The sequence below is a fragment of the Pichia membranifaciens genome, assembly GCF_001661235.1.
Source record: "Pichia membranifaciens NRRL Y-2026 unplaced genomic scaffold PICMEscaffold_3, whole genome shotgun sequence".
Classification (NCBI taxonomy): domain Eukaryota; kingdom Fungi; phylum Ascomycota; class Pichiomycetes; order Pichiales; family Pichiaceae; genus Pichia; species Pichia membranifaciens.
The window spans coordinates 816,359-842,367 of NW_017566984.1; the positions used below are offsets into that span (position 1 = coordinate 816,359).

Below are 26,009 nucleotides of genomic sequence, written 5' to 3' on the forward strand. Positions count from 1 at the left end.
GCGGGGCGCGTCCGGGCGGAGAGAACGGGGGCGTGGGCAGGATCCGGCGCTGACGCCGGCAGTGGAGATAGAGCTGGAGATAGGTGCCGGAGTTGGCACCGGAGGAGATAGAGGCAGAAGGAGGCGGCCTGTAGATAGCGTATAGCACCCTGTACTATAAAACTACTTAACGATGTGGTCTGCCGCTGCCGCTGGTGGGGCGTCGCAGGCAAGAAGAAGTGCGTTTCTGCACGCTCCAAGGTCGGTTGGAGGTCTTGTACACACCGCAGACACACACAGCGCTAACGTCGAGGCCAGGCGTCCCCTACAGGCTACATCTCTACTACCACACAGACCGCGGCACAGACAGGGGCAGATACAGCGTCTCCGATTTGCCCTCCCACGGCGGCGCACGATGAGCACGGCACACAGCGTGGACCCAGACACAAAACACATGAGCGGCCCGGAAACGGGTAGCAGCGTCAACAGCAACAACCGGTTGCTCAGGAAGTACGTGACCAACACGTCGTCGCTTTCGGATGACGGGATGAGCAGCGACGGGTCGTCGAACACGTCGATCTCGATCAGCAACGACGACTTGGCGGACCTGGACTTCAGCCTGGACTTGAACCTCGAGCTCGACACGAAGGAGTCTGCGTTGGAGGCCTTGCTCGACCTCAAGCGGGTGGCAAGCGACACGTTCACCAACCGCTCGGAGCTCTTTGTCCCATACCGCGGACGGGGCCTCTTTGGCGGCACGATGGCGGCGCAGTCTGTCTTGGCTGCACTCCTCTACTCCAACACGTACGAGAAGTCCTGGAAACCCATGTCCATCCACTGCCACTTCCTCCACTCCGCCAAGCCCCACCCGGCCTTGTACTACAAGGTGTCCAGCTTGAAGGACGGCAAGAACTACTGCACGCGCGAGGTGAACCTCTTCCAGAACGACCAGCTCATCTTCAGAGCCACGGTCTCCCTCCAAGCGTACCAGTTGGAGGGCTCCGCGGCAAACTTGCGGGGCCAGCTTTCCCACAATAGGGCCCCGCCCCTTATCGGGAAGGACATTGACCACCCGGACGACATGCTCACCCAGGAGGAGTTGTTCAAAATCTGGTCCAAAAAGGCCATGAACAAGAAGCACTTGGAGTATTTGAAGGGCAAGAACTGCGAGGAGGAGGTCATCCGATGCTACAATAGAGAGCCCTGCATCTGGAAGCTCCCGCTGGACATGTTTGACCAGGACTTGGTGTCCGACGAGGAGCGCCACGCACCCCCAAGCGACCGCACCTTGCGCTACTGGGTCAAGACGAAGGACTCGCTCAAGAACCCTTCGATCTTCAACTGGGTCGCCATCGCGTACATCTCGGACTACTTCTACCTCAGTGCAAACATGCGTCTGAACCTAAAGGAGATGTTCACAACAAAATTCTCTGTCTCCTTGGACCACACCATCTATTTCAATACCGAGATCGACACAAACTCTTACTTCAGTTACAACGTTAAGAACATCAAAGCCGGTGAAAATAGATCCATCATGTTCGGAGAGATGTTCAGCGCAGAAGGCACTTTGGCTGCGACTACAGTCCAGGAAGGTTTGTCAGTCGTTTTCACAGACGACTGACCGACTGCGCATTTCCGCTATGTTCTCACCCTCTCCACTGCAACCAGTTTATTCTTACACTATATTCCTTGAGCTACCTCTCTTTTCCTTATTCATGACGACCTTTGAGCATTTCTATTTTCTACTTTCAATTTTCCAAAAATGAGAAAAAAATTACCTACAATTTTGAGTTTATAATCTTTTCTATCACCCTTTTTCCATTTTTCTTTGTAAACGCGGTTAACCTACATGCCTAACTACTTATTAATATATACATGCATATTTTAGTTTAAACTTTTATAAAATAAAAAAACTGCGAGAAACTTAGTAACCACTATCTGACTTTAATGGGTTAGGTCTGGAGTTGGTGCTGCCTAACTTAGAACCAAACTTTTCTCTGGAAGTAATATGGCTTTTACTTTTCCATTTCTTTATATCAATACCATTCCTCCTCTCGTAGTCAGAAAAGCCCTCACTATCATCACTACCACTATCAGAATGGTATACAAGAGTTCTCGGCTTGGCTTTCAGCTTCTTATGCTTGATGGGTTTTTCCGAGGTGAATTCTTCACTACTCGCATGTTTTGACCTCCTAGCCTTAGTTTTCGATTTCTCCGGTTTCTTGATTTCGTATTCAGAAAAGTCATTGCTGTCAGATCCTATAGGATTTGGTCTTGACTTAGACTCAGATGAAGCCTTAGACTTAAATGTAGACTTAACCTTTACACGCCTTTTTTCGTCGTAATCCGTGAAGTTCTCACTATCAGAATCAAGCGGATAAGGCTTTGGCATCGATGTAAGCTTCCTCTGCTTTTTGGTTTCGAAGTCCTCACTGTTCGATTCCATAGAATTTGGCTTAGACTTGGGAATGAACTTTGACTTTGGTTGCCTTGATCTCTTCCCATCGTAGTCCGTAAAGCTTTCACTATCCGAATCCGAAAGATTTGGCTTTGATCTGGAGTTGGATTTGGTTTTAGATCTAGGCTTTTCATCCTTTTCTTGCTCATCATCGGTGAATTCTTCGTATTTCGATTCCCTTGGATTAGGCTTAGATTTGCTTCTAATTTCAGTCTTTTTTGTCCTCTTGTCGTAATTTGCAAAGTCCTCGGTATGCGAAAGCGTCTCAAACCCAGCTTTAAACTTTCTAGATTTAGCATTAGCTTTTTTGGGCTTATTTAATTCATAATCCGTAAAGTCTTCGTCATTCGAGTCGGACGGATCCCGCTTGTTTTTCACCTTCAAACTTGGAACTGCTTTCATATTCGTAGCTCCGAACCCTTCTTCATCTGATAAGTTAACGTTGCCGTATGTTAATAGCATCTGTCTCTTAAAAGATGATACTTTATCATCATCACTTTCCATTTCTTCAACGATTATATCATGATTTGATGCGTCATCCAAATTCAATTTCTGGAATATCTCCATCAACTCTTCATTATTACGTGTCTCTCTTTTAATTTTGCCTTTTGTTCTCCGCCTTTCTTCTTCGAAAACTTCTTCATCTTCAGATTCACTGCTTTTGATTCTATGCTTTCTCGACAATCTCTTCTTCTTATCTCTTTTGTTTCTGAGCTTTTTGTCTTCAATCTCACTTTCTGATATTTCAGTTTTAGACTCAGCTTCGGATTCAGAAGTTGAAATATAGCGTCTTGACTTTCTGGGTTTTCCTGTTTCAAGCTTCGGTAAACTTGTCCTGGAATAACAATATGAAGCAGAATCAGATTCCGAATCAGAAATGTCGTCATCTGATGGTAGATAGTAATGTTTACTCTTCCTACTTGACTTTCTCTTGTCTTTACTTTTATGGTTTTCACTCTTACTCTTCTTGGCTCTGTGTTTATGTTTACGGTCAGGATCATCAGAATCAGAATCAGAATCACTATCAATGAGGGCTATTTTAACTAGAGAAACCAAATCCATGTTCGAGGAAACTTCTTTGGCTCTCTTTTTACCCTTTTTAGCACGCAGTTTCTTTTCTGATGCTATTCGCAAAATTGTAAGAATTGCAGCCAACTCTGGATTATTGTTCTCAAGGCTAGAATGAACCAATTCCATAGATTGTGATTGTCTCTGACTATTTGGCGCTGATTGAGCCTTTACATTATGTTCACCATTCTTGTAGTAATCAGCGTCAGTCCCTTGGTATAGTTTTAAATGCTTCTCGTTAGGTGATTGACCGCAGAATTTTGTTTTCTGTTGCATCTTTTGGTCAAATTGTGCGTGAAATGACCTGTCTTTGTAATAATAATCATTTTCGTTATTTTGTTGGCGCTTTTGCTTATAGTAGCTTTTGAAGCCTGGGTCATCACGTTCCTGCACTTTTTTGTAAAAGTCAGACGGTCTATTATTGTAAGAACTATAGGTCAATCTATCATTATTGTTATCAGCGTTAAACCTGTTAGAGCTACCCTTTGTGGAACTTCTGTGAATGTTGTCCGAACCATTGTATTGAAACCTATCTGATTGCGAAGGTAAACTATCATCTAGCGTCTTGGGTTGAGCTAATGTAGAAAGATCATTTACTGGTAATGGAGGAGGCAATTGAAGGTCATCGATATCTGCCTCAAAAAAATTGATAAACTCTTCCTCTTTTCTGTGTCTTTTCTTTTTCTCTGCTTGTGTAGTTTTTTTGTGCAAAGGCTTTGAGTGGATACCGTTTTTTTTAAGAGCCTGGTTTAAATCAACTCCCTCATTGGCATTTAGAACTGCATCCTTCTTCCGTTTCCTAAACCTGTCCTTGTTTTTTCTTCCAGGAAAGTAATTATCCTCATTTTCATCTATTCCTTTATTTTGATTCACAAGTGCAATCTCTTTCCCCGTTGCCGAATCATCTCCTAAGTTGATAGTAAATGAAGGTACATCTGTTTTGATTTTGAAGGGTTTGATTTCCTCAAAATCTGCCTTCGACATTTGAGATATAAACATCTCCTCCTTTTACAAATAGGTCAATATTTCAGCGACTATTAGGATCTTTTTGTTTCAACTAGGTACTAATCAGCGATTTTCCACTCGGTCATTGTTGATAGGTTTGATGTAAAAGATGATCTTAACTAAGATTTGAAGGGTGTCGCGGAGTAAAAAATGAAACTACAACACTTTTCAGTAAATTATTATATTTTTCATTAATTAATCTATTAGAACAGTTTATTAAAATCTAAACACATCCTGGTACTGGTCCGCTGGCTCTGCCTCGAAGAGTTCCAGAGTTTTTGGAGAGATATTAGGAATTGCAGGAAACTCAAACCGCGGTTCGGCACTGCCATCGACTGTGGGCTTGCTATGAACACCGTTTGATGCATGGTTGTTGCTGCCGCTTGCGGTATCTGAATGGAAGATTTCTACATCTGGAAATTCGAACGAATCAATAATTTCAAGATCATCTAGCTCGCTGGGCGTTTCTTCCTTTATACCGTTAACCGCTGGTTGTACCCGAGGTGCTACTGTATTATCAAGTGCCTTCCTTACATTTTCCTCCAGCGCTTGAGGTTTAAGAGGGTTACCAAAATGGAAAACAGGAGACTTGTTTTCTGTGCTGTTAGCCGATGTCGCTTTTGTGCTACCAAAGGAGAATGTTGGAATAATGCTAGCTGGTTCTGATTGTTTATTTTGCTGTTCCACGCCTTTGAAGTTGAACTGTGACGGTTTATTCTCCATGAGAGACTCTTTGACAGGCTCTTTCGCAGACTGTTTCGTAAAATCTTTACCTAATTCTTTCTGTGCCTTGAAATTGAATACTGGTAGTGGCTTGACAGCAGGAATTTCCTTTGGTATGCTTTTGAAGTTGTTTAGCTTTGGCTTTTGTGGTTCTGTTTTGGCAACATCATCATCTTCATCATCGATAGTAATAATCAGGCTCTCAGAAGAAACAGGTTTGGATGCTGGTTTCGGATCTTCTGAAGTCGTTTTTTTGGCGCTGTCAAAATTCAAAATGTCGAGGACTTTGCTGGCGGTCTTACTCAGGTTTTGTGATTCCAATGGCTTCACCAGGTCAACTTTAATTTTCTTCTTGTGCAATTCCCGCTCATCATCATTTTCGTCTAGGTTTGAAAGGTCTATGATACCTCCATTGTAGTTGATTCCGGTTTTATCTTCCGTTGCTGCTGCTTGCGTCTTCAACAGCTGCGCCTTTTGCTCGTTAGCCTGCTTCTCCAACAACTTCTTCTTTTCTAGAAATGCAGATAACGAAGAAGAAGTTTTCACCTTGTAAGGCGATTGCAATGTGGAGTAGTCCACAATTCTTCTTTTTCTGATGGCGCCCGTGTTCATGAAGGACCTCGAGCCCATGGAGGAGTTGAACGACTTGTTGGACGTGTTGGGCAGGCCCGGGTTGTCGAGGGTAACGTGTCTGCTGTCACTCGGTTTGCGGGGCACGTAAGTGGGGGTATTGATTCTCACAGGGGCCTTCATCTTGCCCGAGGCCGGTCTGAGGATGGTGGTGTTGTTGACGTCATTGAAGGATGAGAGGCCTCCGAGCTTTGAGTCTGTGTTTGAGTTTAGGAACATGCTGTGGTTGAGCAGGTGGTGCTGGGGTTGCGGGTGGATGTTGTTGTTTGTGACGGAGAACATGGTGCTGTTATTTCGGCTTGGGGCTCTCGACGTCTGTGATTTCTTGATCAGGCTGAGCACGCCCTCGATTTCGATGTCGTTCAAGGGCGTGTCGCCCTTCTTGTTGAAGAACTCTGAGAGAGTGTCGTTTGGGTTTTTGGATGTGTACGAGAGGTTCGACTGGAGGGAGAGGTCGATTGCAGACACGTTGACGTTTTCGAACGGATGCTTTTTCTTCGTCTGCCGTTGCTGTCCGTGTGTGCCGCTGGCGATGGGCTCGTTATTTTTCACCTTGTTTGGCTGGCTGAAGAAGCCCTTGATTTTCTGGAACAGGTTCCCCGACTTCTGTGTCGGGACGTAGTAGGGAGCCACGTGCTCGTCATTTGCCTGGCGTGGGAGGTGTTGTGTGTACCTTGCCATTGCAGTATCTTGGAGGAGGGCCAGCTGAGAGATGTCTGGAGCGGTTGATGACGACAGGAGGGGGGAGGGCGGCAGGAGGGGCGGTTCTGGCGAGCGGAGGCAGCAAGACGACGGAGGATCGTTTCGGAAGACAAGAGCAGCGGAGTCGACGCTTGAATTGCACACACGCACGGCACACGGGGGCCAGCTGTGTCTCCTGTGGACCAATTGGTGGTGGTGGAGCTTCCAGCCGTCAATTTTTTTCCTTCCTCCCCATGTTCACGGCTTCCCACCGGGATGTGAAACAGCGGCGTTGCAAGAGACGTGTCGTGGGCCGAGAGCGCGAGGGCGAGCGTGCGAGGAGAGTGCTGGCCACCGGGGGTAAAGCTTTTTGACGCAGCATTGCCACTGCGGACGAGGTGATTGGACCGGATCTGGGGTCGGGGCCGTCACCACGGAGATCAGGGCACACTGCCAAACCCAGCACAGCGACCGACTACATAACCAAGGACAATGACCAGGGCCGGAACTGTTGTGGGCGCGTTGGCGTGCCAGCGGGACTCGTACCTGCAGACACTGAGGACCACGGTATTGCGCTGCACGCCCGTGGAGGCGAAGAGCGAGGAGCCCAAGAAGGGCAAGAAGAGCAAGAAGAAGCCTGCTGCGGAGGCAGCAGCCGCCGCCTCGGCGGCTGGGCCGACCAAGCAGCTGTACGAGGTGGAGCTCGAGGACACGGTGCTTTTCCCGGAGGGCGGCGGCCAGCCGGCGGACACGGGCACGATCCGGGCGGTGGCGGGGTCCGCTGCGGAGGCTCCGCCCGTCCGGGTGCTGGACGTGCAGCGGCGGGAGCTCCGTGCGGTGCACGTTGTGGACGGCCCATTGGCGGAGCAGGCGGAGGTGGAGGTGGCGCTCGACTGGCGGCGGCGGCTCGACCACATGCAGCAGCACACGGGCCAGCACCTTCTCTCGGCGGTGCTAGACGGGCTGCAGCTGCCCACGCTGTCGTGGAGCATGGGTGCCCCCGCCAGCTACGTGGAGGTGCCGCGGCGGCTCAGCGACGCCGAGGTGGCGGCGGTCGGGCAGGCGGTGAACGACGAGATCCTGCGCAACACGGCCGTGAGCGTGGCCACTCCCGGCGGCGAGCCCGAGGGCGAGAAGGGGGCGCTGCGGGTCGTGAGCATCGGCGAGCTGGACACCAACGCGTGCTGCGGCACGCATCTGTCGAGCGTGGGCCAGGTGAAGGCGGTGGCGCTGCTGGGCCAGACCAAGGGCAAGGGCGGGGCCAGCCGGCTCGGCTTCGTGGCCGGCGACCGCGTGCACCAGTACGCCGGGCAGCTGCACGAGGTGGTGCGGCGCGTCGCCGGGACGCTGAGCAGCAGCGTGGACGAGCTGGACGACCGGGCGGCGGCGCTGGTGAAGCAGTGCAAGCGGCTGCAGCACCGGGAGAAGGCTCTGCGCCGGGAGCTGGCGGCGCTGAAGGCGCACGAGCTGTGGGCTGACGCCTCTCGGCAGCACGGACGGGGCCGCAGCGGGCCACGGGTGCTGAGCTTCTTCCGGGACGACGCGGACGGGGAGTTTCTCAACAGCATGCACACTGCGCTCAAGCAAGAGGCTGAGGACGCTGCTGCCGCAGGGGCTGAGCCCTTGTCCGGGCCGCTTATCGTGGTGCTTATCGCGGGCGCAGACGGGGCGGTTCTCGTGGCCGGGCTAGCCGGCGCGGGGCAGGGCACGGACGACGATGGCGGCGACGCCGCCGGCGTCGCTGCTGCGACAGCAGACGTTGTTGCCGCCCTGCAGAAGGAGCTGCCCGGGCTCCGCGGCGGGGGCGGCGGCAAATCCGCACGCTTCCAGGGGAAGCTGGTGGGCCTCGGGGAGGAGGAGGTGCGGGCGGCTGCGCGGCAGGTGGCCGCGCTAGAGCTGTAGGCCCGTGGGCCGGCCAGTGGGCCGGCCAGTCGTCGGCCCGGCGGGCGGTGGGGCAGCTGACGTAAGAGCGGCACCCCCCGTCGCAGCGCACGGCCGCACGGCGTGCCGGGCACCAATAAGTAGATGTCTAGATGGAATTTGCCGACACATTGTTCCCGCGCTGCGCGCCCGCCCGCAAACCTCCGCCGGTGCCCCTCGACAAGGAGGCACCGCGCCGTGCTGCAGCACAACGAAGGAAAACGGCCGGCGGCGCCGGCGCGTGCCTCTGCGTAGGCCGGAGCGGGCGCAGTAGCGGGCGCTGCACGCGAGAGTGGTGGGGATGGCCTGCCACAGAGCAAGGGGGCCGGAAAGGGTGGGCAGAGGGTTTTCGCCGGACGTGCAATCGCCACCACCACAGCTGGGTGCCGGCATGGCTGTTCACATGTGTGTGTGTGGCCGTGCAGGCGCCGCCACCGGCAGCGGCCGTGCTGATAGTGCTTCGCACGATGACCCGACCTGTCCTCCCCTCCCGGCCTCTGTTTCCCCCCCTAGCAGGGTCCGCACAAGCAGCTGTCAAAAAAAAGCTGCAGGCCGGCAAAACGCAGCCGGCGGAAAAAAGCGTGCTCAAAACGCTCGAAAAGAAACGAAGGGCAGCAGAAGAGAAGAAAGAAAAAAAATGCCAGCCCAAATGGGCAATCGGAAGACGGGCAGATGCTTATCAGCAGCAGCAGTGGGCAGTGGGCAGCACCGCCGTTTGGTCGATAATTGGGTCCTCGAGTAGCCACACTCTATCAGCAGCAAACGAGAGCAAACCGGCGGTTGCTGCTGCGTCCGTTCGTTCGTCCGTTCGTTTGTCCGTCCGTTCGTCCCCAGCCAGCCAGCCTGACAGCGTATAAAGCGTATCCCTTCTCCCTGCGTTTCGTAAACTGTCTCGTGTGTCTCCCCTGGGTTTTCTGCTCCTCGTGCTCTTCCCTCTTTTCTTTTTCTTTTTCTTCCGTCTCTCTGTACTCAGCCAACCACACCCGCCGCCCCACCATGTCTGAACTCAAACCAGTCTCGAGTCCGGCCGCAATCCTCTCCAGCGTCATCTCCAACAATGCCAACGCTCTCAACAACTTCGAAATCAAGACCGAAGAGATTGACGAGTTTTTCGACGTCCCGCTCGAAGAGTTCCTCTACCATGCCAAGCTTCAGAGAGAGTTGGAAAAGTCGCCAGACTACGGTGAGGCTGCCCCAACGATCCCGTTGTGGGACGTCATCAAGACCAAGCTCTTGAACAGACCTGCCACAAAGAAGTCCTCTGCTGCAGCTTCCGACGCTCACTCCGCCAAATCCTTCAAGTCCTCTGCTGAAGAGGTTTCCGAAAAGGACGCCCACGGCGTCGACGACCCTGAAGACGAAAAGCTCCAGATCGTCAACCAGCAGTCCTACGACCTCATCAACGAGCCGCTCTACACCTCCAAGGAGAACGCAAATAGAATGCTCAGAGTCGCATCATGGGGCTCTGTCTTCTACTTGATCACCACCGATATCTTGGGCCCAACTTCCGCCCCATATGCCATCGCACAGTTGGGGTACGTCCCCGGCGCTCTCTTGTACTTCCTTTTCGGTATCGCCGCAGCATACTGTGGCTGCCTTCTTTGGAAGCAGTACTTATACTTGGACTCCATCAAATATCCTTTGAGAAACTACGGTGACATTGTCGGCCGTATCTACGGTCAATACACCCGTTATTTCATTGATTTCTTCCAATCTGTCCAATTGTTCTGTAACGTTGCCGTCATCATCTTGGGTAACGGTCAAGGTCTTTCTCAGATTGCAAAGGGTAAAGGTTGCTACACTATACTCATTTTCGTCTGGGCCATCGCAGGTGCCATTGTTGGTCAAATCAGAAGTTTGGCCAAGTTTGGTTTCTTGGCTAATGCCGCCATCTGGATGAACGTCTTTGTCATCGTCGCCACGATGGCTTGCGTCTCTGTCTCCCTTCCAAACTACGTTGCCGCAGCAGGTACTGGCCATATTGTCGAAGGCCCTGTTATAACACATGTCGTCATCAGCGGTGCTGGCGACCAATTCCAAAGTCAACTTAACGCTTGTATGAACATCGTCTACTCGTACGGTGGTGCTCTCGTCTTTATCGAATTCATGGCTGAAATGAAGCGTCCTTGGGATTTCTGGAAGGGTATGGCTTGTGCTCAACTGTTCATCTTCACCGTCTACTTGATCTTCGCCATGGTTGTCTACCACTACCAAGGTCAATTCGTCATCAACCCTGCCAACCAAGGTATTTCCACCTACAGTTGGCAAACAACTACCAACGTGGTCAATTTAGTTTCTGCCTTGATTGCAGCTGGTCTATACGGTAACGTTGGTATCAAGTGTTTCTACACCAGTGTCTTCCAAAGATTCTTCAACTGGCCAGCACTTACCTCGAAGTTCGGCCGTATCATCTGGACCGTTTTTGTCTGCGTCTACTGGGCTATCGCCTTTGTTTTTGCTGCAGCCATCCCAAACTTCTCCTCCCTTGTCTCCTTGATCGGTGCAGTCTGTATCTTACAATTCTCCTACACTTTCCCATTCATCATGCAATTCGGTTTTGACATACAAGTCGGCGCTTTGACTGGAGACGGTGAGTACGATCCTGTGAACAAAATCACTCACAGAGTCGACTCATGGAAAGACTGGTCCAGATGGGCTAGAGGTTACAAGCAAAAATGGTTTGCCAACACTTGTCATCTCATTCTATTCTTTGCCTCCGCAGCAACAGCAGCTTTGGGTATCTACTCTTCATCGATGTCTTTGAAAAAGGCCTTTGCTGATGGTACTACTACTTCCTTCACCTGTAAGTCCCCTATTGCTTGATTGTTGAAGAGACAAAAAAACACACTCTTTTAGCTTCTAGCTTTGTATTTTACTTGTCCGTTCTTGTTTTTCTTTCATATGATAATTACGGAAAATGTTTCACACTTTCGTATTGTATGCGTCTACCCATATATATCTTCCAATTTAATATCTCTTTGTTTACACTTTTTTTCCTGATTATTCTTGAACAAAAAACACCTATAAACACCATTAAAAATACAATTACATAATTTAGGTTCGCTCAATGTCCCGCACGTGATTGAATACTTCTTTGGCCTCGTTACACATTGGTAAACCTGTTCTTGACCGAACTCCACATCGAAGTATATTCGTTTGAAAGCTCATTTCTGCTTCTCAAATCTGCTATAGATTGCCGAATCCTCAAATCCGTACGTTCAATCCTTCTCAATTGACGAATTATTTTTCCAAAATTATCATTCTTGCCCTTTTCCGTCCCGTAAAATTTGTTGCCTGTGTGGTCGTTACGGAAAAAGTCCATGTTCCCGTAGATTCCATACTCTGTACTATCTTCATCGCTCTGTATGGTAGTATCAAGTTGTATCTGTATAGTATGATTCGTCTCATCTATCAATGAATAAAGATCCATCGCTGACGCTAAGCTCACCACATCTTCAGCCGAAGAGTGTGTCCTGCTTGCTCTGTCTTCGGTATCATTGTCACTATCATGCCTCTGGATACAATTTTCACATACCACACCTTTGAAATCCAGTATCCTGCTGAAATACTCTGCATCCTCAAATACTGGCAAATCACAAACCATGCACTGTATTTGTGGCTTAGATTCATCTTTTTGCATTAATTCCTGATATAGAGATTGAATATACATATCTGTGTTTTCGTTTTTCGTATTTTCTATCGTGGCAGAGCCACCAGTTTTGGTGGTCTCGTCAGCAATGTTGTCTTCACAAATGTCTCTGCTCGGGTTACCGTTTTGTTCTGACAGTTTCAGAACCAGCTTATAATCATAAAATGTGCTTTCATAATCTAATGAGGATGGAGGGGTGGTCATCTTTGATGATCCCACGAGAGTTTTAGACACCATTGAGTCTGTTAATGAATGTTTCATTCTCTCGTTACTGTTTATCATGATATTACTAACAGTATCCATTGTCTGAACACTTGATGTCGTTCTTGATCTCAAAATCGATGCAGATTTGTCTATGTTAACGCCATTGTTGTCATTCTTATTGAAAGCCTTGTATTCTCCTAAAACCATGCTGGATTTCCACCTCTTTGGAACGTAAATAGAATCAAAAGAACTAAGCTGAGAAACATCAGTTGTTCGGCTGCTAACTCCCTCAAAACTATTTGAATTTCCACTACCTTCACTGATGTTTGGTAATGGGAAAGATGTTAACGTCTTACTGTCTAACAGATCGAGTTTGGATTGTTTATGCCGCAATCCTACAGACATGTTAGAGGTGCTTGACCTGCTGAGAAGATATTTTGCAGCGCCGGCATCCATACTTGCTGGGTATCCGGATCAAATTGTATGCAACAACAAGATACCAAGCTATTGGATTAATAGTTTGTTCAGCAAAAACAAGCTCGGGGGTGAAAATAGAACTCAATAAGAGAAGACAATTTCTATCAATCACAACAATTACCTGTCACATAGATCTGTCCATCCACAAAATTTACATAAGCTCGCTCGATTAGGAAATAGCAAAGCAAATCGAAATCTAAACTTCCACGGATTTTTCGAGAGGAATTTATATTTTTAAACTTTTGTTTCCTCAATTAACACTATTAAGAATAAATGCTTTATCAAGAAACTATAGATTTGAATTGAACTGGAAAAAATTATGCGTGCTAGTACACGTTTTTAAAAATTTATACATATTTCAACGTAGGCAGAAAGGTCAACATAATGAGAAGGATAAAGAAACGTAGTAGTGGGGTTGACATTTTCTAGAAAATTTTACAAAAGAATCATGCCAAGCGAGATTACTGTAGCCATAATTCCACCACCATGTACAGACCCGAGTCGGATGGCTCTATTTTCAAATGGAGCAGCGGTAGCAGCTGAGGAAACAACAGGGGCCGTAACATTCGTAGGTACAGAAACCGAAGATGGAAGGGTTTTATTGTTTGTCGCTGTTGAGATGACTTCAAACGTAGTACATGTGGAATCACTACATGATTTTGTAATAAGCGTCGTCAGCTGTATTGTCGTTGTCGAAGTTCCAGAGTTTTGTGTGGTCTGTGTATTGAGAACTGCAGAGCTTGATTCGGAGCTTGGACTTGGGCTTGTACTCAAAGTTGAGACTGTAGAAGATAGTGGACAGAAAGTTGTAAACACTGTGGAGATTCCTGATTGCACAGTTGTGACGGTGGTAATTCCTGTTGTTTGAGTAACAGCACTACAAACGTCTTTTGTGCATTTAATTGAAACAACAATAGTACTACTGGCATAATCTGTCGACTTTGAGACCGTTGATGATGGTAATGTAGTCTCGGTTTCTGAAGTAGACTGTATTCCAGATGAAGACAAAGAAACGCCTTGTGAGCTCAGCTCATATTCGGTTGTTTCTGTCGGATTACCTTGGCTGGATAACGGACAGTATGTGGTTGTTAGAGTGACTATCAAAGAAGAGCAACTTTCTTTGTTACATGAGGTTATTGTTGATGTGATAACATCTGTAGTAGAAGATGGTAGTGACGATGGTGAAGCGGTGGTGATAGCAGTTGAAAAAATAGTATTTGAATCAACAGAAGAGGTAGTCAAGACAAAGAATTCACTGGATGATAGAGTAGTAGAAACAGGGCTCAAGGGACAGTAGGTAGTTGTGACAGTAGTGAGTGAGGTATAACAATTTCCAGAACTACAGGTGGTTGTCGTAAGAGTTTTTATTTCAGTTGTAAAAGAAGATGAGGAACTGGATAAGGACGTTTCAGTAAATGAGGTTGGTTCAAGAGAAGAGGCAGATGGTGTAACTACTAACGTAGTGGAGCTACTAAAAGATGGTGTAGAGTGAGTGCTGTCTTGAGAGATCTCGGAAGACGAAATTGTCGTCAATGTGGATGAAAAAGATGATGCTGGTGTGGTGGCTGAATTAATGGTTGCACTGGTGGTTGCACTGGTGGTTGCACTGGTGGTTGCACTGGTGGTTGCACTGGTGGTTGCACTGGTGGTTGCACTGGTGGTTGACAAAGAAGTTAATGGACAATACGTTGTTGTTATAGTAACAATTGAGGTACTACAAGTACCAAAGTCGCAAGATGTTGTAGTAAAAGTTGTTACTTGGGTAGTGAGTGATGAAGAAGTAGAGGATGTTGGGCCAGTGATTGAAGAGGGTAACGTTGTAACTATAGGTGATGTTGTGAAGACTGAAGGATTTGATGCAAATGATGTATCAGATGGTGCAGAAGAAACTGAAACAGTAGTAACTGATGTACTTGGGGTCACTAGAGTGGAACTGAGCAAAGAAGTTGCAGAGTTGGATACCAGCTTAGATGTGGAGTCTGATGCAGAAGTAGATAAAGTAGGATTAGACATAGTAGTTGCTGACGTTTTTGATGTAAAGGACGTAGATGAATCAGTCAATGGGCAGTAAGTAGTGGTCTTTGTGATGACTGACTCGGTACAACTTTCGCTGTTACAAGAAGTTGTTGTAACTGTTGTCACTTCGGTAGTAAGAGAAGACGCGGAAGATGATGATGTTGAAGTGTCCTTAGTTTTTGTTGATTCAATGGATCTATTAGACGTAATGGATGCTGTTGGAAAAGATGTTGCTGAAGCAGATGGATTGGAAGAAGATGATGTAATGGAATAGTACGCAGATGAAATATCAGAACTAGGAACAGCATGTACGCTAGAAATAGTCTCCGAAAATAAACTAGACACAGTACTAGATGTTTTAGAAGACACAGAAGTTAATAATGAACTCAAAGGACAGTATGTTGTGGTCTTAGTAATGACTGAAGTATCACATGTAAAAGAATTACAAGATGTAGTTGTAACAACGAAGGTTTTGGTAGATGATGATGGAACTAATGATGGAATTGTGATTGCTGATGAGGCTGTAGAAGGAACTGATGAAACAAATCTCGAAACTGGACAAACAACACTTGGAAAAATGAGTTTTGGAAAGTTTAGTACTGTGGTCGTAATACCGTTAGAATAAGTGTACAAATTTTCAATGTTGGTATATGAGCCTGTCACACTATGAGGTATTTGGCATGAAGTAGTGGGAAGCACTACATTAGTCTCTCCAAGAAGAAAAGTGGTGACTCCGACATCGCACAAGACTTTACGAGAAGAGCCCAAGCAGTCAGTAATGAATGTTGATGGTGCCAATGTTGTTGATGTTGAGTAACTGGATGAATCCGAAAAACGAGAGACAAAAGAAGATGTAGTTGGGCAGTATGCAACTGTATTGATTAGAGTGGATGTGGCACAAGATCCTGCTCTGCATTCTGTTGTGGTTGAAGTAATGGTAATGGTTGAATAAGAAGAGCAACTTTTACTTGGTAGAGTAGTGTCAGAGGAGGTCTGCAAGGTGGAGGATAAAGAACCCATTTTTTGGATAGATGACGATGATAACGAAATAAGGGATGGAAATGTCGAGGGAGTTAGCGAATTGCTCGACTTTGATGAAGATGAAAATGTAAAGGATTGAAGTGACGATGGTACTGAAGATATCATACTGGAGGACAATGAGGTTGATAAAGATGAAAGTGAAGAATGTAATACTGAAGACTTGTAGGAAGTTGGCAAGGATGGTTTTGATGGGATAAGAGTTGACGAGACTGTTATTGAAGTAGACATAGATGACAGAAATTTTTGCGAAGATGCTGTTGATAATAAGGAAGATGATGGGTATATTGAAGAGGTAGAAAGCTTTGTAGAAGATAAGTCTGCTAATGATGAAGATGATACTACCGCAACTGGCGATGATTCAGACAACAAATGGGATGAAGAAGAGGGAGTTGAGGAATATTTCAAGGTAGAAAATGACGTAGTCAAATGGATAGAAGAAGGCGCTGATGGGGTTGGTGGAATAGAGGAGGTAGAAGAAAGTGGGGAAGAAGATGTAGTCAAAGTATCATCAGTCAAAGGGCAGTATGTTACGATTGTAATTGAACTTCCACTAGTCACAAGCACTGTTGTGGTCAAGTATAACTGTACTGATTTTGTAGCGATAGAAACAGGGGTATAAGTCTCGTAGGTGGTAGTGAGTCCATCAATAACAGTAGTCTGTGTTTCTTTGATTTCCGGAACACTGGTAGTTACACAATGATCATATTGGCAGATTGTTGTTGGGATCCATGTATACTGATCTGACGAAGTAGTTGACATTTGGTAAATGGTAGCCTGGAGAGTGAAAATCTTCATGCCGTCGTCTGTCATGAGGATAACATCAAAAGTGACAGGAAAGATGCCATTACTCGGGTATGAGATTGATGGGGAAATGAATCTTACAAATTTTCCAGGATCTGGGCTAGCATTGAGAGTAGAATCGACTTGAAATGTGGTTTCTCTGGAATAATCTACTTTTGATCTTTCAAATTCAGTGCAAGAGGAATCTGATGAACATTGAAAAAAAGAGCTGCCAGCTTCGTTCCAGACGAAAGATGAGGCGAGCTGATCTTGCAGAATTGTCGCATACTGCAATGGATTGTAAGAAGTAGGAATGTCAATTTGAACCTCGTTTTGCGAATTGACTGAAATTGCAAGTGCGCTGGGTTCGACAGTCGCTGGCTTGGTGCTAGAAATAAGGCTGCTTGATGAGTTTTGGAACAAAAGTTCAGCGGTTGAAAGGGCTGAAAAAATCACGAGTTTAAATACAATTGAAAATATCATCTTTGCAAAAGTTTTCTGGTGTATACTGTAACGAATGAATGGTGATCAATTGTTAGCATAATGTCAAGACTTTTGGACCGTGCTGTCTGTAATATATTTTGACTCAAACCGAATAGGAAAAATCACAATTCTTTTATATTTGCAAGTCCAAGATACATCAATATTGCTTAGGTTGTTTCATGTTGTGGTGTAAGCTAGAGTATTTCTCTTCTCTTCATCGTGAAATAGATCAAAACAAGGCCTAGCCATTCTGACCAGGTAAACAAAAGACATTCAAAAGCATTCATGCAAGTTGAAACCAAAGAAATTTCCTCATTTGACACGCAAAGCTAAAGTCTCCAGGCAGTTCAAAACACCTTTATTTTTTCTCGTTGAAATATCAATGCTTCCCCTGCATCCAACGAAGAAAAAACGTCAAACAAACTTTGATTCCAATTTCACCGTAGCACTCCCGATTAGGAAGTTCGCAAAACGGAAGAACATGTTTTTTCTAAATTTTAATGGCATCACTGGCAAGGTGGAAGAAGGGTCTGCGCCACCCCTTTCCGTTAGCAGATACAATAGGTAGAAATTACGGCTAAGACGGAGTAGTAATAATACACATTTGTTTTCTTCACATGGAGATATTTACCTTTCGCCCTTGCTTCAATGACCCATGATAGCGGTTTATGCAGATCTATGATGGGCTACTGCGTCTATACGTCTATATTTAGGTTCTCTTTTGGTTTAGGTTCCTGAGGTGTCGCACGTCTGAAACAACAGCAAAACGTGATAGCTGGCTAGCTACAGTATCAATAAAGAGTAAAAGTTTTTGTACTTTGATTATTTTCCTACAAAGAAAAGCTATAAGGTAAAAAAGAATTGGTACTATAAGAGTAAACGTCTTGTAGAAAGCCTCAAAATTGTGGAGCAAATGGCAGTTCAACTTGCTGATAAGCTCATTCGCTATAGCGTAATAGTATGCATGAAAAGAAAAGCATGAATATACAAAAAGTAACAAGAGAAACAAAGAATTTGCTTTGTTTATGTTGGTGTAATAACGTTTAGGCCTCAATAGGTTTGAAGTTCTTTGTTGGTCATCTCCAATCTGATCCAGTTACTCAAACAATTTTGATCATAAACATCTTCTGGTGAAAAATACCCAGAGTCTTCTGGAGCATTACACTTATCTGAGTTTGGAATGTTCTTATAAGGAGAGTGGTGGTAACCGATATCTCTGAACCAGTGGATCTTCGATCTGTCTTCAAACAAACCCAATCCCACAGAGTGTACAGGAGCGTCACCCCATCTCTCATAGTAGAATCCACCGGCTTCCTCAAGAGCGTCCATCCACTTGGTGTATGCTTCTCCTCTGTAAAAATCCATGTCACCAATCTCAAAGTTGGACCAGAAATGGCAAGTAGAGTAACCGCCAGTTGTTTTAGTGTAGTCTGGGTGCTGCACATTTTCGGTCAACCACCTGAAGGCACCATTTGGATGAACGTATTGCGGGTTCTCCTTGAGGAAATCCAATGTGACGGGCCACAAGGTTTCCACGGTAAGTGGGTTGTCGTACAAAGAGATAGTAAAGCCGTACGTCTTGTTGTTGTCTTCCATGAACTTGAAAAGATCGTAGTCCACGGAACAGTAGTAGTCAGTGGCAGGCTCAAATCTCCAATAGTATTTGAATTGTTTTAATCTCTCCAAATGATAGAAGTAACCGGAGTTGAATCTGCACATGTTGTGGTACGAGTCCTTGTCGATGTACAAAACACCCTTCTCCGTCAACTTCGAGATCTTCTCCCGCTCAATGTCGGGGTCAATGTTGGAAGGTTTGTTCCAGATCTCAGGGGGAATGACCTCAAAGTAGCAGTCGCTTACAGTGTGTCTGCGGATAGTCTCTTTGAACTCGTCAGTAAAAGGTTCGTCGTTGGTAAACGTGTAAGGATAGTGGAACTTGTGGTTCCAGTTAGCTTCCAATTGTCTCAAGGTGTGGATAATGTCCTTCAACTCTTGGTTTCTCACCAAGGTGAGGAGGGTTGCGTTGGCCCGAGGATATTCGTCCTTGCCCAACACAACCCGCACACCATCGCTGTTGACGTACTCGTTGTACGTCAACTTTGAAAACTTCGGCTCGGTGATTCTCTTCGAGTACACCTCCCTGAAAAAATCCATGTTCTCCTCGACCATGTTGTCTTCGATGTTTTTTAGCAAGTTCTGGTCAAACGTCAATTGGTGCTCCACCTCTTCCCACGTCATTCCCCCAACAGGAATCTCTTTGGACGCCGTGCTGGCCTCTGACATGAGCTTCCTGTTGTACTCAATCCCGTAGCCGTCGTTCGTCCCAAACAAGTCGCTGGTGTCGAACGAGGACGGGTCGATGCCTCTCTCCGAGACAAAGATAAAGTAGATTATAGTGAGCGCCGGAACGGTCACCAGCATCCACCTGATGAACTTCCTGGACACGTAAGGCATATTTGTCGACCTGGTCTACCTTCTTTCTATGCTTTCCCTGTCCTGTTAGTCCCTGCAGAACTCACCCTAAACAATGAGACCTTTACTTAAAGAAAAGCTTTTTCTTTCCATGCTCTCAGGAACGAGCAAGGACGTGTCGGGTCGCCGAGCAGAGCACGCCGAGCAAAGCAGGCGAGGAGGTGGTGAAGATTTCGGCCACGCGCCAGGGGATCGAGCGTGCCTGGGGAGCATGAATTAGACGCCTGGCTCGGGTCCAGGCTCAGGTCGCTGGAGGGCGACGGGCTGAAGGCGTGCTTATCGACAGACGTGGGTACCGGGAAAGGTGGACCAGCAATTGAGCATGTTCAGACTATCGACAACACTTTATGGACACGACCAGGACGTGAAGACACTTGCGGCACTCAACGAAGATGCGATTGTGTCTGGGTCGAGAGACTCAACCGTGAGGATTTGGAATCGTGCAGGCAAAAGCAAAGACTTTGGCAGTTCGATCATCAGCTTCAAGTCAGATAAGTTTGTCAATGCGTTAGCGATCTATCGGCATGCTGGCGAGGTACTCATTGCCAGTGCTGGGAATGACAACATGATCAATCTCACGGCGCCGGGGGCAGTGTTCACGGACGAACAGAACGAGGACGACCAGTATTGTCTCATTGGCCACACAGCGAATGTGTGTACGTTGGACACATTTGAGGGGTTTATTTTGAGCGGCTCATGGGATAGCACGGCGAAGGTGTGGACAAAGCAAGGTGAGATCGTGTACGACCTCAAGGGACACGAGAACTCCGTTTGGGGGGCCAAGTTCCTGGGCTCAAACGAGTTCTTGACGTGCGGCGCAGACAGAACAATTCGCAAGTGGCAGGGAAACAAGCAAGTGAAGTGCTTTATTGCCCACGAAGATGTGGTGCGTGACTTGTTGCTCTTGCCGAACGGTGACTTTGCTTCTTGCTCAAACGACTCCACTATCAAGATCTGGGATGGCGTTTCTTTCGAGAACAAAAGGACACTAACAGGCCACCAAAGCTTCATTTATTCACTGGATCTTCTATCTAATGGTGATATTGTCAGCTGTGGGGAAGACCGCTCCGTTCGGATCTGGAGAAACTATGAGTGCATCCAGGTGATTACTCTTCCTTGCATCTCGGTGTGGAAAGTGCTGGCCTTGGAAAACAACGATATTGTCACCGCATCCTCGGACTCCAAGATACGCATCTTCACCCGAGAAAGCGAGAGGTTTGCGAAAGAGAACCAGATTCTCGCTTTTAGAAAGGAGCTCGAAGACTCCTCCGTCAGCGAATCTTCCATGTCTAGTGTCAACAAGGACTCCATTCCTGGCATCGAAGCACTTCAAACCAACGAACGTAAAATAGAAGGTGAGACGAAGTTGATCAAATCTGGGCGCAGCACAATTGATATATACCAGTGGTCAGAGAACCAGTGGGTAAAGATAGGACAGATGGTAGACGGAACCTCGTCAAATCAGAAGCAGTTTTACGCCGGAAGCTATTACGATTATGTCTTCAACATTGATATCGAAGACGGCAAGCCGCCATTAAAATTGCCTGTGAACACTGTGGATAACCCCTACGATGTAGCGGAAACGTTTTTGGCGAAGCATGATCTGCCCCACTCTTACTTGCAGCAAATTGTTGATTTTATCATGCAGAACGCAGAGGGAGTCTCCTTGGATGCATCGAGATCAAAAAGGTCGGGAATTCTTCCACAAATGAAGTATCTCACTTTTGACAAAGCGGATCAGGCTAAATTAATAGCCGCTTTCAAGAAATTGAACGCCAAACAGCCCGCTGATAAACAGATTTTGGAAAACTTTGAAACCTTGCTCAACTGTGAGGATTACGACGCAATTCACAGGGTTGCACTAGATATTATTGAGACATGGGAAGCTGATACAAAGTTGCTAGGTTTCGACATTCTACGTGCAATCATCGTCTTAATTAAGCCCTCTGCAGAATTGTTCCCAATTATTAGAACTGGTTTGGAAGCCAATGGACTCACTCCTAAAATTCAAATGATGACCATAAGAATCTTGATCAATACCTTCGCTGCAAAGGGGTGGGGTGAACAGATGATGCTTGATGAAGACATTTTGGATATCATATTCACAGACTACCTTTATGAAAATCTATCAAAAGACGCAAAGTTTTTGCCTATAACTGTATCAACGTTGGTATTGGATTACGCCGTTTTGGTCAATAAATTTCAACTTACCAAGTTCAAAAATCGTCTTTTAACAATCATCGAAAAACTGGTTACTGTTCCTTATGTGATGCAGGATGAGGAGTCCGCGTATAGATTACTAGTTTCCGTAGGAACTCTCAACTATATGAATGGTATTCAGGAGAAGACAAAATTTCTTGCACCCTTTGCTCAATTTAAAGGGGAAAGATTTGAAGTCATAAAAAAGGAGATTTCCGAATAATTCATGTGATTTAAATTTTTTGCAAACTAGACTAGACATACACATTTATATATATAATCAAATTTGGTACTGTGTAGTAATTATATTGTTTGTTTCCCGTTTAAATGATGTTTTTCTCCTTGAATTGGCTAACCACATGATTGTAAACATCATCAACAGGTTCGTTACAGTCGACTTTCACGACCTTATGCTGGTCGTCGAAATATTCGACAACTGGCATACTAGTCTGGATGAAAGTGGTGAACCTCTTCTTAATACTTTCAAGGTTATCATCGGATCTTCCAGAAGTTTTGCCTCTGTTTAGTAATCTCTGTAACATAACTTCTTCTGGACATTGGAAATAAAGTACGAGTTTACCTTCCGATACAGTCTTTTCAAAACTCAGAGCCTGGTCCATCTTTCTTGGGAATCCATCGACAAGAAATTTTCTGTTTCCCTTGTCATATTGCTCTACAATTGCATTCTTCAGCAATTGGATGGTAATTTCTTGAGGTACAATCAAACCTTCCTTGATGTAGTGGTCGATCAAGTCCCCAAATTCACTTCCTGGGGTACTTTTTTCCTTACGCAACAAATCTCCAGCACTCAAATGAACAAACTTGTAGTCTTTAACTAGCTTGGAACACTGGGTACCTTTACCGGACCCAGGACCGCCCAACACAAACACAACATTGATTGCTTCCGGATATTTTTCAGATGGGAATAAAGGAGATCCTTGAATAGTCGAGCTAGTAGGGTCAATCGATGGTGTTGGTGGTTTCGTGTTGTTGTTCATATTGTAGTAAGTCAATCCAACGGCGGCAACACCAAGCAACGTTAGTGGTAAAAAGTGGTTTGCTTTACCACCTTGACCTCCTGCACCTGTTGAATAGTGACAGCTTGGTATAGATCTGCAAGACAATATCTGATTCCGGCCAATAGATTTGACCACAGGTCTTACAAATCTCACTCCCGGTTTTGTAGCGAACATTGCTTAGTTGCACAGCTAGCTATGAGTTCAGATAGTTGAGTGTGTGAAGCGTTGTTAATTTACTTGTTTGGAGTAAGATCACCATGTACCTTGAGAACATTTTTCATTTTCCCACCCACACCCTCTCTGCACAACACAAACACATGTCTCTCACTCCCCCTCCTCAGAGTTGCTTTTTTCAGTATTTCATGTGGGGCACTATACGGACGCAATTTAACGTAAATAATTAACAAATAATTTAGATATATAAATATAGATATAAATATAGATATAAATATGGGATTTATATAACATAGAATAAATAAGTAAGGGGAGTAAAAAGAGATAAACGGATAATGAAGCCGAGTACTTTATATGAAGAATGGAAATTGATGTTTTTCTTTTGTGAAAAAAAAAGCGTTAAATTCACTGAATGGTTTTTTGAAGGTTATTTTTGTATAAATATTGTTGGGAAAATGGGTTTTCATCGTATCATCATTTAAATTAATATCAAGTATAGTCTGTATATTTAAACTGATCACCATCTCAACAAGGACATGTCGTTTCTGATTCTGTTGTAGTCGAACAAAGCCTCAATTTGACCGTTACCAGCAATAGCAATATCTTGGTCAAATAAGTATTTCTGAGCCCAGCCGGTGATAGAGGAAGAGGTGACAGCGTCGACGTTAGCTGCAATTTCTTGTTCGGAAGGAACGTAACCCAACAAGAAGGCTTCGGTGGCCAACTTTTCAGCGAGTTGGACAGGACATTCTGGTGGAGTTAACAATCTCAACTTCAACTCAGCCTTGGCCTTTGCGATTTCGATATCATTGACGGTACCAGTAGAGAATCTGTTCCAGTTCTTCAAGGCAAAGTGGATGGTTTCGTCGTAGTTACCGACGTTGTGGGAGGCGAAGTAACCACCCCATAAACCGACATCGGAGTATGCAAATTGGAAGTGGTCGAAGGAGTCGATCAGGTGGTTTTCTTCAAGGAATTGTGCTAAGGTGGAACCAACAAAGTGACTGTAAGGGGAGTTGGCACCTTCATAGGAGCCGTTGATTTGGGCAGCAACCAAACCTGTGTAGTGGGCAGCGGAGTCCTTGGAGCCAGGGGTCAAGACGGAGATGGCGGCATGTGCTTGTGGTAAGTTATCATCTCTCAATCTGATGTCGGAACCCAAGAAGGAGGCTGGTTCGAAAGCTGTCTTGGCGCCGGTTGGCACTGGGAGTTCGGAGGCAAACTTGATGAGGGCGTCGTGGTCGATCTCTGCGCCGACGGCAACAACAGCCAGGTTGGAGGAGACGAAGTTGGATGCCAAGTAGTTCTTGAGGTCTTCTGATTCCAAGATTTCTAGTGATTCAGCCTTACCGTACTTTGGCAAAGCCAAGGAGGTGCCCTGGAAAGCAGTGCCGATCATGTGTTCGATGACCATGTCCTTTGGCGAGTTTTCGAACGCCTCGGTGACGGCTATGGACTTCTCCTTCTGGTCGGCGACTCTCACGTCTTCGCTGACAATGGCGTTCAGTTGCGAGATGGTGTTCTTGATGGAGGCCAACGCACCTGCAGCGTTACCCTTAGGGTAGGAGGCGGCAAGCAAGCCGGTGACTTCCTTCTGGTTGGAGGAGTAGTACTTGACACCTTCGTTCTTGAGGGCGTCGGCGGCAGCCTTGGAGGAGCTGACGACGTTACCCAACAAGCTGGAGATACCCGAGTTGTATGGGTTCTCTGCTCTGGAACCAGAGTTGAGGTACAGACCGACCGAGGCCTTGGCGCCAGCAGTAGGCTTGGTGATGACTGTGATACCGTTGCCCAGTCTCGACACAGCAGCCTTGGTTAACTGTCTGGAAGAGGTGGAAAATAATCTCTTGGAAAGCATTTTGTTGGTGTACTAGATGTGTGAGTTAACGGACGACACAGAAGGACTTTCTTTCTCGAGAGGACGGGGCAAGGACGTAAGGAGTCCAACTGTTTCGCAACAAGTAGGGGCGTCTATCGGTCTCAATCTGCAGACCCTTCCGGTGTAAACGATAATCCCTGTGTGTGGGAGTCTGAGTGCGTCTGCGAGTGTCTGTCTGTCTCTGGCTCCCCGGGTGCCAGTGTGAGTGAGGGTCTTCCTCCCCACTACGTGCTCTCTCCGTCTCAGCAGCAGGGGGCCGTCGCGAGGGAAAACGCTGGCCAATAGAAGCGTGCGAATATCAATCCATTGCAAGGGCAGGCAGTGGAGGAGAGCTCAGCAAAAAAACCAAAACGGCCGATCGACGCAAAAACCAAGATTTTCGGGCGGTGCCGGGCGGTGCGGGCCTGCCATTTGCCTTGCCGACGCTGCCGTGCACGGGTGTGCGCGAGAAAAGGTGCGCGGGGAGAAAGTCGGGAGTGTCGACATGAAAAATGGGAAACGCAGGACGTTTGAAAGCTCAGCGTTGCGGAAGGAGCCAGGCACTGGTGCTGGACAGAGGGTGAGGCAGAGAAAGCAGCACAGCACAGCACAGCACACACGTGACATGTCTGCGGTGAAGGATCTGGCAAAGAGCCTGGCGACGAGAAGCAAGCCGATGAAGCGGTTTGCGCAGCCGGTGAGTCTGCCGTCGACGTTTGTGAACACGAGGGTGATGCGGGACCACTTCAAGAGACAGATGTTTGAGCAGCACGAGGTGACGTCGAGGGCGTTGAAGTTCATTGCGAGAAACGCTGCGCTCCCGCAGAAGGTGCGGTTGGAGGCGCAGATCCAGTTGAACGCGCTGCCTAACTACACGCGGGCGAACCAGCTGCGGGGCCGGTGTGTCGACTCGGGCAGAAGCAGAGGTGTCATCCGGGACTTCAGGCTCTGCAGATACCAGTTCAGAACGCAGGCGCTGCAGGGGCTGTTGCCCGGCGTGAGAAAGGGTGTGTGGTGAGCGCACGCTGCCACGCCCGGCCCTGTACATACATACATACATACTACATACACGCGTATACGGATATAGCAACATAGCCGACCATTACTAAGCTGGAGGAGTGCCAGGGCTCTCCCCGCGGGCGCAGGGGGTGTAACCGGATTTGTGTTTCGTTC

At 46.8% G+C, this 26,009-nt stretch overlaps 12 protein-coding genes across 12 annotated transcripts; 6 read left to right on the plus strand and 6 right to left on the minus strand.

The window, feature by feature from the left end:
- Positions 1-394: 394 nt before the first annotated feature.
- On the plus strand, positions 395-1,600 carry PICMEDRAFT_72655 (hypothetical protein; the record flags this gene model as incomplete). The annotated part of the gene is made up of 1 exon (XM_019164266.1): positions 395-1,600. One exon carries the CDS (start codon positions 395-397, stop codon positions 1,598-1,600), a length of 1,206 nt encoding a protein of 401 aa, XP_019017710.1.
- Positions 1,601-4,726: 3,126 nt separating this feature from the next.
- Positions 4,727-6,544, minus strand: PICMEDRAFT_11588 (hypothetical protein; the record flags this gene model as incomplete). Its single annotated transcript, XM_019159812.1, has 1 exon — positions 4,727-6,544. One exon carries the CDS (start codon positions 6,542-6,544, stop codon positions 4,727-4,729), a length of 1,818 nt encoding a protein of 605 aa, XP_019017711.1.
- Positions 6,545-7,057: 513 nt separating this feature from the next.
- On the plus strand, positions 7,058-8,002 carry PICMEDRAFT_27104 (hypothetical protein; the record flags this gene model as incomplete). The annotated part of the gene is made up of 2 exons (XM_019162477.1): positions 7,058-7,129; positions 7,178-8,002. Coding segments are annotated over 2 exons (897 nt in total), but the record flags the coding sequence as incomplete, so codon positions are not given.
- Positions 8,003-8,605: 603 nt separating this feature from the next.
- PICMEDRAFT_132412 (hypothetical protein) lies at positions 8,606-9,333 on the plus strand. The gene has a single exon (XM_019160032.1). The coding sequence runs from the start codon at positions 8,766-8,768 to the stop codon at positions 9,204-9,206; it is 441 nt and encodes a 146-aa protein (XP_019017713.1). The 5' UTR covers positions 8,606-8,765; the 3' UTR covers positions 9,207-9,333.
- Positions 9,334-9,904: 571 nt separating this feature from the next.
- PICMEDRAFT_34157 (hypothetical protein) lies at positions 9,905-11,287 on the plus strand (the record flags this gene model as incomplete). Its single annotated transcript, XM_019162868.1, has 1 exon — positions 9,905-11,287. One exon carries the CDS (start codon positions 9,905-9,907, stop codon positions 11,285-11,287), a length of 1,383 nt encoding a protein of 460 aa, XP_019017714.1.
- A 163-nt stretch (positions 11,288-11,450) lies between these two features.
- On the minus strand, positions 11,451-12,851 carry PICMEDRAFT_16453 (hypothetical protein). The gene has a single exon (XM_019161208.1). It carries the CDS (start codon positions 12,771-12,773, stop codon positions 11,568-11,570), a length of 1,206 nt encoding a protein of 401 aa, XP_019017715.1. The 5' UTR covers positions 12,774-12,851; the 3' UTR covers positions 11,451-11,567.
- Positions 12,852-13,074: 223 nt separating this feature from the next.
- On the minus strand, positions 13,075-17,471 carry PICMEDRAFT_16454 (hypothetical protein). The gene is given in 2 exon segments (XM_019161209.1): positions 13,075-14,376; positions 14,389-17,471. 2 exon segments carry the CDS (start codon positions 17,112-17,114, stop codon positions 13,230-13,232), a joined length of 3,873 nt encoding a protein of 1,290 aa, XP_019017716.1. The 5' UTR covers positions 17,115-17,471; the 3' UTR covers positions 13,075-13,229.
- A 452-nt stretch (positions 17,472-17,923) lies between these two features.
- PICMEDRAFT_16455 (hypothetical protein) lies at positions 17,924-19,623 on the minus strand. The gene has a single exon (XM_019161210.1). It carries the CDS (start codon positions 19,566-19,568, stop codon positions 18,165-18,167), a length of 1,404 nt encoding a protein of 467 aa, XP_019017717.1. The 5' UTR covers positions 19,569-19,623; the 3' UTR covers positions 17,924-18,164.
- A 232-nt stretch (positions 19,624-19,855) lies between these two features.
- On the plus strand, positions 19,856-22,341 carry PICMEDRAFT_16456 (hypothetical protein). Its single transcript, XM_019161212.1, has one exon. It carries the CDS (start codon positions 19,909-19,911, stop codon positions 22,006-22,008), a length of 2,100 nt encoding a protein of 699 aa, XP_019017718.1. The 5' UTR covers positions 19,856-19,908; the 3' UTR covers positions 22,009-22,341.
- Positions 21,996-23,024, minus strand: PICMEDRAFT_16457 (hypothetical protein). The gene has a single exon (XM_019161214.1). The coding sequence runs from the start codon at positions 22,976-22,978 to the stop codon at positions 22,109-22,111; it is 870 nt and encodes a 289-aa protein (XP_019017719.1). The 5' UTR covers positions 22,979-23,024; the 3' UTR covers positions 21,996-22,108.
- A 265-nt stretch (positions 23,025-23,289) lies between these two features.
- PICMEDRAFT_16459 (hypothetical protein) lies at positions 23,290-24,939 on the minus strand. Its single transcript, XM_019161215.1, has one exon. It carries the CDS (start codon positions 24,834-24,836, stop codon positions 23,496-23,498), a length of 1,341 nt encoding a protein of 446 aa, XP_019017720.1. The 5' UTR covers positions 24,837-24,939; the 3' UTR covers positions 23,290-23,495.
- Positions 24,940-25,512: 573 nt separating this feature from the next.
- On the plus strand, positions 25,513-25,854 carry PICMEDRAFT_32868 (hypothetical protein; the record flags this gene model as incomplete). Its single annotated transcript, XM_019162789.1, has 1 exon — positions 25,513-25,854. The coding sequence occupies one exon, from the start codon at positions 25,513-25,515 to the stop codon at positions 25,852-25,854; it is 342 nt and encodes a 113-aa protein (XP_019017721.1).
- Between the last annotated feature and the right edge of the window lie 155 nt (positions 25,855-26,009).